At 31.5% G+C, this 15451-nt stretch overlaps 3 protein-coding genes across 3 annotated transcripts; 2 read left to right on the forward strand and 1 right to left on the reverse strand.

Moving 5' to 3' along the window:
• Positions 1–19: 19 nt before the first annotated feature.
• LOC25498306 (uncharacterized) lies at positions 20–1700 on the reverse strand. The gene is made up of 2 exons (XM_013593191.3): positions 1276–1700; positions 20–1065 (listed from the first exon to the last, which is right to left on the reverse strand). Exons 1-2 carry the CDS (start codon positions 1443–1445, stop codon positions 216–218), a joined length of 1020 nt encoding a protein of 339 aa, XP_013448645.1. The 5' UTR covers positions 1446–1700; the 3' UTR covers positions 20–215.
• Positions 1701–5619: 3919 nt separating this feature from the next.
• LOC25498307 (small EDRK-rich factor 2) lies at positions 5620–6877 on the forward strand. The gene is made up of 4 exons (XM_024771591.2): positions 5620–5777; positions 5866–5925; positions 6194–6302; positions 6517–6877. The coding sequence occupies exons 2-4, from the start codon at positions 5919–5921 to the stop codon at positions 6599–6601; spliced, it is 201 nt and encodes a 66-aa protein (XP_024627359.1). The 5' UTR covers positions 5620–5777; positions 5866–5918; the 3' UTR covers positions 6602–6877.
• A 5162-nt stretch (positions 6878–12039) lies between these two features.
• Positions 12040–13576, forward strand: LOC25498308 (alpha carbonic anhydrase 8). Its single transcript, XM_013593193.3, has 3 exons — positions 12040–12233; positions 12401–12482; positions 12776–13576. Exons 1-3 carry the CDS (start codon positions 12222–12224, stop codon positions 13297–13299), a joined length of 618 nt encoding a protein of 205 aa, XP_013448647.1. The 5' UTR covers positions 12040–12221; the 3' UTR covers positions 13300–13576.
• The last annotated feature ends 1875 nt before the right edge of the window (positions 13577–15451 follow it).

The raw sequence follows: 15451 nt of genomic DNA on the forward strand, positions 1-15451 counted from the left end.
AGTTTTTTAACATTTGAATCATAACCTAAGCTCTTGTTCTTTTATATGTTTTGTTGGAATCACAAGTTCAACTATTTGAATTACCGGCAGTTCTGATATAGTGATGATGTATATCATCCCAATTAGAACGTTGATGTTTTTCCCTTATCTCATAACTTCATTTAGGCATCTCAAACTAAAAGAGAGGCCAGAACATGTAAACAAAAAAAAAAAAATCAGAATATCTCGAGAATCTCTACAATGAAATTGTTGCAGAGTGGACAGCTTCCCTTAGCCACCATAAGCTCCCTTGAACACATCCTGCAGAAACTGTGGCCACAAGGAGCAAAAGCAGCACCCTTATGTTTCACCATGCAAATACAACAAGTCTCTTCCATGGCACCTTCTCCATCCTCATCATCTTCACATTCATCATCGTTGATGTCTTCTTCATCACTCAAAGTATACCTTGATCCTTCCAATCCCATCTCCCTATCAGTCTCCTCCAGCAAGTCCATTAGTGACATCATCATTGGAGCCCCTTCTGAAGTCTCCACCTCTGTTGCTGCAGCAGCTTCTGCCGCTTCCTGCGCTGCCACTGCCTCCCTTGCTGAAAGTGCCCTCACTGTCGCTGGTTTCTTGTTGTCATCATCGTCGGGATCATCCTCATCGAAGTTGTCTCTAAAAGTCACTACACGTCCTCGGTGAAACGGCTCTGATGACACATTGGTGGAATTTCTTCGTGAGAGTTGCGACCGGAGATTTCCTCCGCCAGAGGAGTTTTCTGGTGATTCGACCGAGAGACGTGTGGAGATGCGGCGAGTGAACTGTGGTCTAGTGGCCGGAGGATTGGACTCCTCCGATGAGTCAGGGTCGTCCCCTTGGTGAGTCATGGATTGGGTGGTTGACATGTCTGAGTCATCGTGGTGAGTTTGGATTCGGACTGAGTTGCGACGACCGAATTGAGAAAAACTTCTACTATTAGGATTTTGGATAGGAATATCTGAAGTTGGAATATGAATCGTTGATGTCCAAGCAGAGCCAGTGCGTTTGAGTCGAATCTTGTCCTTGAATGCTTTCCAAGATCTTCCAAATCAGTGAAAATGAAACTGTGAGCTAACTATTTGAGAACCATAGTCTTTCCTCGACAATGTAAGAGGACAATACACATATGTCATCTCATCTAAACACTAGCATTTTGATTTCTCATAGACCAATCTATACTAACATAATTTTTCATTAAAAACAAAACAATGTAATCGAAAAGATGGTGTTATTACAATAATATGTTGTTACCTGCGGTCTTTTTTGTTGATCTCGTCTTCTTTGATGGTGTCTACAAGCGTTCGACTCTTCGGAGGTGATGGTTTGCTAGGTGGTGCAGTTGCTAATCTCTTTTGATTGGCTAAGACGTCGTCAAGAGTCAAGCCAGCAAACTTCTCTCGACGGTTCTCTGAACCTGACATTTCCTCATAAAAGTGTTATCTTATGTCTTCATTCAATGCTCAAAACATAGATTTTTTGTCACAACCTCTAAATGATAGCAGTAAAAGAAAAGAAAAAAAATTACATAAAGGGTTCCAAGGTACACAGATATTGGTTTGTTAGTTTTGTAGGAATTTTGATTTTGTTTTGTAAAACGTGGTAGTGTTTGCTCGAACAAGAGGAAGCAAAATGGAAGGCTGTACTGAGTTATTGGGGTATTGACACAATTCACCCACATTTTGCTCGTGAAAAAATGTCTCTTCGCAGAAAATGAAAATGCTACTAATTTGGAGAAAAATACAAATGTATAAAAATCCATACTCCCTCCGTCCCAAATTATAAACAAAAGAACAAAAATCACATTTATTAAGAAAACTAAAACATAAGAATTTGGAGTATAGTTTTTTGTGTTTTCTTTGGAAAAAGTTTTATAGTAAAATGTAAAAACAATTTTCATTGGTTATTGGTTATGGAAAAAATGAAAGAAAGAGAAAATTGAATGTAATTTGCATTTAATTTCATGAGAATAACAAAAAAAAATCTTGGAAAAGATAAAAGTTTGTCTTTTTTATTTATATTTTGGGATAAAGAAAATGTGTTATTTTGCTTATATTATGGGACGGAGGGAGTACATTTCAAAGGAAGCTATATATAGTACGTAGGATCTGGATCCATCGTGTGGGCATTGTGATGTGATGCCATAGATAAGCAATGAGTCAACCCTTTTTTTCTCAAGAAATTATGTCTTTCCTAGAAAATGATATGGAAATCATTCAAAACTTTAACGGAAGACATGGAAATTATGTTCTTCCATTTTATGAACTCCATCCCTTCATTCAAAAAGTACAAAGCAAGACAAAAATAAGAAGTGAGAGGAGCTTTGGTGGCTTATAAGACAGTGATGGAGTCGGGGAAAAAAAAAAGTTTCATAAAAATAGGTTATAATCTATACATAAAATTTCTTCCAGTATATATTAAACACAAAGTTTAGCATCACAAAATTAAATTATATACCTTGAAAATTTAAAATAATTATCTATGCATTTCAAGGGATTTTAAAGTCTGCTAATAACGAATATTAAGATGAAAAAGTGGGTGAACTACAACGATATTTTATTTAATAGTTAAAAATATTTTAATAATTTTTTAAAATTTAATTTTTTTAAGTGGGGTCGGCCCTGCCTCTGTTCAAAGGTGAGAGACTTCACACAGTAAAAGATAAAAGCGACATGTAATTTAATGAGAGTTGAATCTGATGAGTGGTTAAATATTAAATTTTAGGCCTAAATATGTTTTTGATGTTATAAAAATTGAGACCCTCTAGATTTGATTCCTATCAAATTTTAATTAAAGTTAGTGGCCATTTTAGTTGTTTGCAAGAATAGTTATTGGTATTAAAATTATATAAATAAAGTTTTAATCCTGCATTAGTTGTTTGCAAGTCGGCTAGGCTTACTCGTGTGATCACTTATTTGTTAAATGCAACTTTTATTCAAGAAAATTGATCTGTTTGGATTAGCTTATTTTAGAGCTTATATAAAATAACTTATGTAAATAAATAAATTTTTATGTGCTATTTATAAATTTGTTAATGTAGTTTATGAAAAAACGGTTTATGAAGAGATAATTTTCGTTAGTAAAAGCTTATATATTAAAATAAAAGCTTATTTATTTACATAAGCTATTTTTCATAAACTCAAAATAAGCTCAATCCAAACGGGACTATTTATTCGACTCTTCATATTTTTTTTGAAAACATCAAAATGGAATTTATAAACATAGGCAGTGGAACCATTTCAGCACAAGATGTTCTGGAAGACCACCCCTTAAAAAGAACTGTCAAACAATATTTACAAAATTACAGTCAGTCGATACTCAGTCATAACATAAGATCCGACCACCACATCTGAGTGTCATGCACAAACAAGGCATTATTAACCTGTAACCACCATAAAGAATGGAATTTAATCTTTTCTAATAATTGATCAATGGTAGTTTGGATACTATTAAATATTCTATTGTTACGTTCATTCCAAACTACCCAGACACTAAGTAATTACAGCAAAAAATAAGAGTATTTTTCAGCCCAAGGAAATTTACAATAGTTAAACTTCGGTCGTTTTATGGGAAAAATTGAAATATATCGCTTTTGATTTTGACAATTATTTTTGGAGACTTAATTTTATACTTGGCTTTGCTGCTGTCCCTTAGTTTGTTTTCTCTCATGTTGATTTTTGGATTTCTTTGTAATGTAACTCTGTTAATTTTATAGGTCTCATTCGATACGGATTTTTTTTTTCTTTCACACGGTTTACAACCCATCAAAGGTGGGCGATTAATCTGGCTCATGCGTAGAGGCATGCGCATTGGCCAAGCGTTGTTCCTTTGGGAATCGAACCCAGTATTCCTTAGGTACGTCCTTGGAAGGAGCTCCTTGCCACTGGAGCCCAAGCAACTTGGTTTACACGAATTTATTCTTTGTTAGCAATATATTTTATGGGAAATGTTAACGAGTGCCTCGGGCACTCTTTAAACACCTAAACTAGTAAGTTTTTATGAATATTTGTGCATTTATTGTATTGAAAATTGAAATTTTTATCTTTTTTAAATAATAATTTTTTCATAAGGAGTGCTTAAAGAGTGCTCGGAGATACTCGTTAACAAGACCCATATTTTATTTTAGATTTTTAATTTGTTTGCAAGAATAGTTTTTGACATTATAATTATATTGATGAAGTTGACAGAATGTTGATTGCATCTTGTCACATGGAATTTAATTAACAAATTTTTAGAACTGATTCTCCACTTAAGGATAATAAATAATTTGGTGGCCTTCAAGTTGAGACACCTTTTTTCACAGCACTATGCAATCATATGTCTATGTTATTATTATTTTTTTGTTTGCAATACCATATTGGAAATCTTTTTGTGACCCGATTGATGAATAATAGTTTATTAATAATATAAGAAGAAGAAAAATTCATCAAGTTGGGTTTCTTATGTCTCACCAAGATCAACATAAGCTTCAAGACACAATGAGTGTTTTTTTTTAAGAAGTAAAAAAATATAGATTAAAACACCCCAATCAACACACAAGGTGTGTTTAAGAGGGGGAGCCAAAAAAGTACAATGTTTCCAACAAAATAAAAACATCACAAATGGTCATCACATGTTGGATAAACAAATAGGGTTAGACCACTGACCACCATATATTTTTAACAAAATGTAATTTTTGTTTTTATGCTTTTAGCACTTAAAAAAAATTGTTGGGTCAAAATTTATAATCCTTCATTGGGTAAAGTTAATAATAGAATCAAGATCAAATGGAAAGCTCCTCCATTCGGTAAAGTTAAACTCAATGTGGATGGAAGTTGTGACCAAAGTGGTGTCATCGGTTCAGGAGGATTGATTCGAGATGCCGGAGGAAATTGGGTGGCTGGATTCTTATCTAATGATGGTTGCGGCGATGCGCTTATTGTTGAGTTGTTTGAAATTTATAACGGTTTGGTCCTTTTGATAAACAATTCAGTGTTGCATGTTGAGTGTGAGACAGACTCCACTGAGATCATAAACCTACTTATGCTTCTTTACTAGCTAAAATCACAAGTTTGTTGGATCATCTCTCAGGTTTGGTGTTCAAACATGTGCTCTATGAAGGCAATGTATGTGCGGATTTTTTGGCTAGGTTGGGAAGGAACTCTACTCTTGGAGTAACAACTTGGGTGACACCTCTTGATGGGCTGCTCTCGTTGCTCAACTTTGATGCTTTCGATTTCTAGTTAGCTTTGATTTTTTCGTTTTCTCTTATGACCTTCACCAAAAAAAAAATTAATCCCTAAGTGATTTTTTTTTTTTTTTTTTAGATTTATTGAATAATTAATGTACTTGATTAGACAAGATACATTAATAAAATAATCTTTTCTTATATATAAAATCGAAAATAGTATTTAATTCATATTTTATTAAAAAATAATATTTTTGAAAGAGATTCTTTTAATATTTTTAAAAAACTAGAATTAAAAATACAAGTTACACAAGAGTTGGAGATAAAAAATGGTGATTGAAATTTTCGGAGGATTAAAAATAAAAACTTAAAAAATATTAAAACAAAAAATTGATATAAATAAACATATTTAATCTTAAAATAAAATTATCAACAAACAAAATAAAACCTTATTTTATGTCAATTTGTTCTGTTTGCCAAGCTGTTCACGAATCTTCAAAGTCCAAATAAAGTTTCCCACCTCTCTATAATTTCTTCTCTTTGTCAAAATTTTCATCATTCTCTCGCTGCATTCTTCCTCTTTAATCAGGTTCCTCTCTTTTTCCTCTTCTCAATTTTCTCCTTTTCTCTTTAATTCGTTAATTTAATTATTTATGTTTCTGTTTTCAATTTTCTAGGGTTTTTCATCGACTCTCATCTCCCTTCGTTGTTGAAGAATCAATCATCAATCATGACTCATATCCTTTTAATTTTCCTTTAATTCTTCATTAATTCTCGTTAATTTAGGGTTAATTTGACTTTTAGTTTTTGAATCTTATGAACTTTGCTTGATTTCAAAGCTTTCAATTTATTGGGAAAAAAATTTGTACTTTTTTTCCTTTGCAACAATAAAAAAAAGTTTTTTTTTTTTTTTTTGAGGTTTGTTTTTTATTTTTGAGGGATTTTTTTGGGGTTTTTGATTTGAATCTATTATGGGTATTGTTCGGATTTAACTTTCAAGCTAACGCGGTAACCAGAGAGAGAAAGATCGTGAAAGGGCTGCAGCTAGAGTTGGTGGTTCTAAAGGAAAGCCTGGAAAGAATGATGGGTTGACCCCTGAACAACGTAGAGAAAGGTTGTGTTAATCTATTTTTGTCAAGTACATTTTCTAAGCACCGACACTTCTTATCGAAGCTTCTCACACAATACCGATAAGACACCAACACATTTGATTGGATTGAATCTAGTCCCTTTCTGAAGTTATTATCGGTGTCTTGACTTTATTATCTTTATTTAGATATTTTAGTTAAATGTTTTAATATTAACTTTGTTTTTTCCTTTTTGTGTAGGGATGCAAAGGCACTGCAGGAGAAAACAGCTAAGAAAGCAGGTCAGGATGCAGGAGGGAATAATGCTGGTGGAAGCAAAAAATAGGCAATGATTTGATTATTATTATTATTATTATTGATAAGGTGTTGTTGGTTTTAGACATTTGTGGAAAATTGAAAATATCTGTATTTCATATTCTAGTTGTCTTCTTTTAGTAGTTTAGAATCATGTGTTTATTATTGTCATGTGGGGTAACTCAACAGATAATTGGTGTTTCCTTGAATGGGATTGATGTTGGATGCAGAGCCAGTAACTTTGTATTGTATCTTTGTTTGGAATACTAGCATTTTTGTGATGATGTTGATCATGTGTTCTCTGCTATGTCATATTTGCTTGATATACCTATCTGCTCTTATGTTTACCCATTTTATATGTCAAGCATGCTTCATTGTGTCAGAAACATTTAATTTGTTGATGTTTTTGGTCTGAAGTTGCCTTGTGATTGGTGATACTGATAAAGATGGAAATATATTATGATAATAAGGGTTCTGGGTTTAGTGACTCATATTTGTATTTATATTTATTTAGAGTTTAATGGAAATGCGATGTTGGTGTAAAATAGTTTTACGCCGAAATCTAATGAAAATTCGTCATATTGGCGGGTAATGATGAGTTCTTATTGGTCATGCATGTCCTAATCTCTCTTATTTTGTTTTTATATAGATTATTGTATTATATTGAGAATTGGGATAAACAAACTATTTGTGCTTGATTGCATTCATGCTTGTTTTTTTTTATCAGCTAACAAAATGTTTTTAGTCAATATAGGAAGATATAAGTACAACCGGTACTAAAGCCACAAAATGAGATGAAGTAAGTACAAGTGGTACTAAACTCACACAATGAGATGAAACACTAGTACTATCCCAACCTAATAATCCCAGAACCTTCAAAGCAGTACAAGTTCATGCATTCAAGTTTTTACCCTCTTCTGTCACCCAATAAATGTTGGCTTCATCATTTCCTTCCTCATTACTACTTGGGGAAAGCTAATTAAAGTCTTCCCATGCAGCCCACGAGGGCTCTTACTTTTATTGTTGAAAACTCTGTCTGCATGCCTTACTTCATTATGCTAGGACACTCAACTTTCATATCTTTAGGTTTCTTGCACTTAATTATATTATGATTTGATACTTCTCAGAGGAAATTATTTCCTTTTGATTCTTGTCCTTCCCTGAATGTATGAACTTTTCTTTCTCTATAGTCTCTTCATTTATCTTCCTTACTTTCTTCATCTAGCGCATTGTCTTGACTCTTGAAAAGTGGCTTACATTTCTGGCCCTTGGAGTAGATTCTCTTCTAAGCTTTTAAAACAGTGGACTTGGTCTTTCTGTGTGTAATTTCACCACAGTTCCAACTTCCATTTCATGGATCTTCGAGGATCCGAAGAGTTCATGTAGCTGTAACTTTGATTAGGTCCTTGGCTTCTGGTATCTCTGGTATAGTTGTCACCTTTGGTGACCACTACATTTGTAGACTTCGCAGGATTTTTTTGACACGATCTTGAGTTTTATACTTCTTCCATGTGACAGTAATTCTGTTGATGAAAAGTCTGCTTTTGATTTTGAACTACCAACAACTTATCCATATTCATTTGACTTTGAACTACTTCAAATGTTACTACATCTATAAGTCAGCTTTTGATTTTGATAATAAACCCCTACAAGATCATTAGGGTAGTTGGTTTGAGTTAGGGTTAAAGAGATGTCCTGAATTCAAGTCACTATATGAACCAAAAAGTTAAATTATTAAATCATAGTTTTTTTTTTTTTGGGTTAAATATGTTTTTGGTCCCTATAAATATATCAACTTTTCATTTTAGTCCCTGTAAAATTTTCCTTCAACAGTTAGTCCCTGTAAAATTTCCAATCACTTTTATTGGTCCCTATTTTTGAGTTAATTTTAGTATTTTTTTTAATGAAATTGTGCAGAAATATGTAGAATTTTGTAAAAATCTTTCCTAAAAAAAATTAGAATTTTTTAACAAAACATTTTAACGGTTAAAAATTCATATTAAATTCATGTTTTGTTAAAAAATTCTAATATTTTTTGGAAGAAATTCTTATAATATTATGAATTTTTTTGCAAAATTATATTAAAAAATAGGTTAAAGTGCACTTTTCGCCCCCTATATTTTAAAATGTTGCGATTTTGGCCCCTTATTAAAAAAATGGCAATTTTGGCACCCTTCATCCCAAAATTGCTGAGAAAACGCTACGTGTCCCAAAAAAGGGGCTATAATCACAACTTTTTGTAAAGATAAGGGGTCAAAAAACATATTTTCCTTATGTTAGGAGGTCAAAAGAGCATATTTCCTAAACATGGGGGTCACTTTTGCCTTTTTTTTTAATAGGGGGTCAAAATCGCAACATTTTGAAACTTAGAGGGCGAAAAGTGAAGTTTAGCCTAAAAAATATGAATTTTAGATATGAGTTTACTTTAAAATAGGGACCATAAGTGAAGATGGAAATTTTTTAGGGGATTAAAAGTTGAATGAAAATTTTAGAGTGATTAAAACGAAAAGTTGCTATATTTATAGGGACCAAAAAGCTATAATTAAATAATATTAGTGCCGTAAATAGTACGGGTTAAAATATAATCCAAATAAATAGTTAGTCTCTAACTATGTGACCAACCAAGATTCATATTTTGATTGAGGGATGCTATTAATTTAGTGTCCAACAATAGCTTGAATATACTCCATTCATTTTAGAATAAGTGTCATTTTAGTCAATTGCATACAAATTAAGGAATGAAATGAAATAATCATTAGACATGACACTTTTACTAAAGTGTCCAAGAAAAAGACAATTAAAGTTGCATTGAAAATTGTGCGAGAGAAAAGTTTGAGTATTTATTGAGGGTAAAGTTGAGAGAAAAAAATTAAAGTTGTATTGGAAATGTAAAGTGACATTCATTTTAAAATAATTTTTGGTTAAAATGACATTCATTCATTTTGAAACAGAGGGAGAACTAGTTGAGAAAATTTATGGAAAAATGAGAGAGAAAAAAACACACAGCAACGTACGTCAAAGTGAAACGAATTCTACCGTCTGGTGAATACTACTCCCTCCGTCCCTAATTATAAGACCCTTTTGAGAATTTTTTTTGTTCCTTTTTATAAGACCCCTTTGCTATTTCCAACTACATTAATTATTTCTTTACATGCATGCCCCTATTTATTATACATATTTTTCTTCAATCATTAATAAATATCATGTTGAAAACATAAATCAATTCTCTCTTAAAGGATAAAATGTAAAAATAATAGTAATTACAAACATATTTAATACAAATATCCACTATCTTAATTCCCGTTATTTTTTCAAAAAGGTCCTATAATTAGGGACGGAAGGAGTATATGATATTTCATTACTTCTTTTTTAATTATCCATATCATATGAATTGAATTGGTCTTTTTTAATTACCCAATGGCTATTCTCACTTTTGGTTAGAAACAGATTCACAATTGGTCACTTTAACTTTCAAATCATCTTTTGTGGTTCCTTGGGTCCTTAGAAACAGGTGGCTTTACTGTATGTATAGGATTAGATAGATGAGTTTTTTTGTGTCACGCATCTTTAGAGAGGGAAATGCTTGTGCTGACAGTCTTGCAAATATTGATCTTTCATTAACTTCTTCTGACTTGTTTTGGTCTGACAGCTTACCTGACTCCATTAGAGGAGAGTACAATAGGAACAGGTTGGGTATGTCCAACTTTAGATTTTCTACCTTTTGAAAAGGTTTTGATTTGGTCCCCCTTTTCTTTTTTGTACTCTTTTTTTGTTTTAATCTAATGGTATGATGCTTTTGCATCAGTTTAAAAAAAAATAAAAATAAAATAAAAATTGGTCTGTAAAAAAGATTACACTCTAAGTGTGTGTATCAACCTCCAAAAAAGTGTAGTATATCAATTAAATTCATATAAGGATTAAATTCATATGCATTGTTATTGTAAAGATATTTTATATTGTCAATCAATTGCAATAATCAATTTATGAAAAATGTTATGACTTTGTATCAAAAGAGAGCAAAATTCAAGAGAAAAAGAGAGATTAAAAATCAAAATGAACACTCTGAGGCGAGTTAAGATCCTCTCAATTTCCTACAATAAATGGCAAAGTTTATTACTATAGACTATAACGTTGGTGTATAAATATTCAATTAATATCACATATTATAGAAATGTGTGCATTTGTATTAAGTAGTTCTCTAGGAGGAGTTCAATGTTAGATTGAAATTAGTTAACATATTGAATGATCTATCTTCTTCGCGTCAGATATGATTAATCTAGACCTGTCAATTCATGTTATTGAGATAAAAAATGTGCTTGATCAAGGTAGAAACATTTTCATTTTCATCGTAATTTCTTATGTGACCATATAGACTAACACCTTCAAATCACTTTCAACTTGTTTTTTTTTTTTTTCTTTTCAGAGAAACTCACTTTCTACTTAAAGATAAGCAATTTCTTATCTTTGAGCAAAATTCATTGTTTCACCCTTTTTTTACAAGATTAATTTCTTTAATGATTTTTTTTTTTTTGTCAAGTAGCCTAGTGGCTAGAGCTCATACAATTTAATTGCAGAGAAGTGGAGTGTCTGGGTTCAAACCCCGATCCCAACATATAAAATGCAATATCCCTATCAACTAAGCTAAGCTCACGGGGATTCTTTAATGATCTGTTTATTTGGTTGAAAAACGCCAAAATTTTATTAAAATGATAGGCACAAGTGACGCCCTATATCAAAGTTTTCAATTCCCGTCTTATATCAGTACATTTTGTTTTCATCACCTGAATGCTACAACATTCCAATAACAAAGACTAAAATATATACAGTTTCACTTCAGTCTGCACTTTCCTTTACTAGCCTTGGCAGCTACTTCTGTTGTTATGTAGCAATTACACTTCAGCACAATCCATTCAAAAAAATAATATATAATTTTTCTGATAATTTCCAAGAAAAAAGTTCCTTGCGATTTCCTTCATTTTAAACTTTTCATTAAGATATTTGATGATTTATGATGGATTTGATACATGGTATGATTTTAAAAGTTAGAAATGTGCGAGTCAACAAAAGGTAGGAATGGTAGTAAAGTTTGATATAATTAGAAGAGTTTTCTTATAATAGTTAGAGTTTAAAGAAGGAAAATTTAATTTAATTTTTATTATGAGATTTGGTATATGTTTGAAGTTTATAAAAGATATTTAAACAGTTTAATTGAATTAAGTTGTGAAAAATTTGAATAGAGTTTAAATAAATATAAAATTATGAAGGAACTTAATATAATAATATTTAAAAAGTTAGTAAAAATTTGAGAACTAAATTAACTCAAAATAAAATTACTAGTAGAACAAAAATACATATTAATAATAATAAAAGATGAAATGATAAAGTCTAATATTAATTTAGTTTTAATTAATTTTATCACTATGACATGTGGGATATTGAATCATCAATACATTAGTACCAACCAAATTTTATATGATTGGTGGGAAGGTTTAGTGAGTGCGATGCAATATCATCCACCTATCTTTATATTCAAGCTTATGTTCTTTATCTCTTTTCTATATTACATTTGTCATTATCTTAAACCAGTTTCTCCTTTTTCATTCTTATTATCTGAGCAAGCACACCTTAGATCTAAGCTCTGTCCCTAAGCCATGGAGCAGAAGGTAAGTAACAATATTTACTTTAATTTGATATATTTTTGAATCATCAATGAAAAAATATATAATGTCTTTTCCATTCCTCTTAACTAAGCCAATTAGTTCTAGTAATTACCATTAAATTAAATGCTTGAATTTTGATTAAGCAACTTTCTTTTCTTGAACTTATGCAGGTTGCTATAATGAGACTCAAGGTTGACCTTCAATGTAGAAAATGCTGTAAGAAAGTCAAGAAGATCCTTTGCAAATACCCTCGTGAGTCTTTCAATAATAATTCTTTTACTCTCATATTTTATTATTTTTCCTTATACATATTTTTGTATGGTGGTGTTAATATATTATTAGGCTATAGTTCCCATTAAATATAGACTTTGTATTGAAAATTGACAAAATTATATCAACAAGTATTTTTTTTCCTATTCAATTTCACCTAATTTTAGTTTCTTGATTTTTTTTTTAAACCTTCTTAATTTGTTTATTTTTACAATACCTTCTTAATTTTTTAGTATTTGCGTTGTTTATGTTGTTGCAATTTTCATGAATGAAAGAAATTCGAGATCAAATATATGATGAGAAGAATGGTATAGTGACCATAAGAGTGGTGTGCTGCAGCCCAGAGAAGGTAAGAGACAATATTTGTTGTCAAGGGGGTGGTACCATCAAAAGCATAGAAATAGTTGAACCACCAAAACCCAAGCCAGCACCTGAGAAGCCCAAAGAGCCAGAAAAAAAGCCCGTGCCCGAGGCAAAGCCGATTGCACAACCTGGCCCGCCTAAACAAAATCCAAGTCCAGCTCCAGCTCCGGCACCAGCTCCGGCTCAGGCACCGGCTCCACTTCCTTCCGCGGCTGCACCAGCTGTAATGTTTCCTCAGACAGCGCCAATGTCCATTCTTGCATATCCTTCGCCAGTTGTTCCTTACGGGCATGTTTATGGTCCTGGACAAGGTGGCCCCCCACAGTTTTATGGGAGGCCCGTGTATGATAGTTATGGATGGAGTGGGCCTTGCTATGTAGGTCATCACCACGATTGCTTGCGCGAAGAAGAGGCGTCGACATGTACAATAAGTTGAAGGGTACTCGTGGAGGAGAATGGTTATGTAGGTGAAGAGATTTTATATAATAATAACTTTCTTTGATAAATAAAAAGTGTAATATATGAGGTGCGTTTCAAAATTCACCAAAACTAAGGAAGCATCAAAGTTTAGAGAGCGTTTATCGATTATTTGTCAACATGGTCTTGTCAAAATTCACCATATCCCATGTTTATAGTACAATTTTATATCTTGAACTAAATGTTGTGTAAATGAGATCAATATCTTGAACTAAATGTTGTGTAAATGAGATAAATAAAGTTTCTTCTCTAAGTTTTATTTTTTGCTTTACAAGTCTTTTAAGCATTTCCATACACACAAAAAAAAGGTCTTTTCAGCATTGTTTGGTTCAGTGCTAAAGGGAAGGAAAAAAAAAGGTATGGAAATTGGAAGGAAAATAAAGATATTTTATTATTTGGCAACGAGGAGATTGGTTGAAGATATATAATAAAAGAAGAATAACGAGTACCTCAATGTGGAGCAATTAAATATATTACATTTCGTTCCAAATAGCTCAGTTGGCAGGGACATGCATTATTATATGCAGAAGTGAGAGTTCGAATCCCATATACCCCACTTATTCACCTTAAAAAAAGTGAATTCTAGCCACTGCCATGTATATATATATATATATATATATATATATATATATATATATATATATATATATATATATATATAAAGTAAGGTTTTATATGTCATGTGTCACTTCCACGTTTATTCTCAATATTTTTATTATTTTTCTATTTTTTAAAACTAATATTTAATTTGGCATAATATCTCAACAAATTTTTGATCTTATCTATTATATATTTTAGGCCAAATACTATTTTTGGTCTTTTTAGTTTGACAGAATTTCCAAGTTACTCCTTCAAGTTTCGAAAGTTTCAATTAGATCCTTTTAGTTTGACACAATTTCCAATTAGTCCTTTAAGTTTCAAAAATATCAAATAGGACCTTTTAGTTTAACAGAATTTCCAAGTTAGTCCTTTAAGTTTAAACTAAAAAGACCTATTTGAAACTTTTGAAACAGTGATGGTGAAATAGTTTATCAACTGAAAGGACCTATTTGAAACTTTTGAAACTTAAAGGACTAACTTGGGAATTCTGTCAAACTAAAAGGATCTAATTAAAACTTTCGCAACTTAAAGGACTAAGTTGGGAATTTTGTCAAACTAAAAGAACCAAAAGTGGTATTTAACATATAACTTTTTATTGAATTTCGAATATTTTATGTTTAATTTTTATTTTATTTTAGACTTTTAGGAAAAACGGGAGTAAAACACACCCAGTAATAATTCAAAACTAATAATTAACGTTGTTATTCATAAAGTTCAACAACTTCAAATCAGGTATTCACAAATTACTAATTAGACAAAAATTATTAATTAGAAAATTGAGTAACATTATGTTTCATGAAGAGAAGATAATTTTTCAAGTAACACAACAACAATTGTATAATTTTATTAATTTAATAACGGGTACGGATTTATGCGAGTCCTGAAAACTTAAAAAAAGATAATTTTATTCTGTGTTAATATTTTTAGTAAATTTAGTTAATTTTATTTGTCTGCGCATCTATAAATTTACGAGTATTTATAATATGGTATATTTTGTTCTATTCGCGTGTACCTATTAAGATATTCGTCCCATAACGATCCTTTAAAATTTTTATTTGCGGATACTTTACATAATTCTTTTTTTTCTTCTTAAATATGTGTAACCCAAGCAACGCCGGGTAAATACTAGTTTTATAAAAAAGAAAAAAATATCATTAATAATATGTTTAAAACAATTATAAACGGAAGACGTGCGCGGCTTTTCGCTAATACTTTATAAAAATAAAAAACATATTTAAAACAATTGTAACTTGTAAGAAAAAAAAATAACAATATACTGAGTGAGAGTAAGTCGACTTAAACACCAACTCCTCACGTTATACGAAACCGTTTTCCCCCACTCCTATCTTCTTCTCAAACCATTCTCCACTCTCAGCACCAACAAAACCCTAAATTCATATTCCACTCTCAACCCACTGCACCTACCATGATTTCAACCCATCCAGAGGGTTCTAAATAGCGAATCGTTCTTCTCAATTTCTAAACACAGTTCGATTTTGTTTAAAACTCTG

Source organism: Medicago truncatula, chromosome 7, assembly GCF_003473485.1.
Source record: "Medicago truncatula cultivar Jemalong A17 chromosome 7, MtrunA17r5.0-ANR, whole genome shotgun sequence".
NCBI lineage: Eukaryota > Viridiplantae > Streptophyta > Magnoliopsida > Fabales > Fabaceae > Medicago > Medicago truncatula.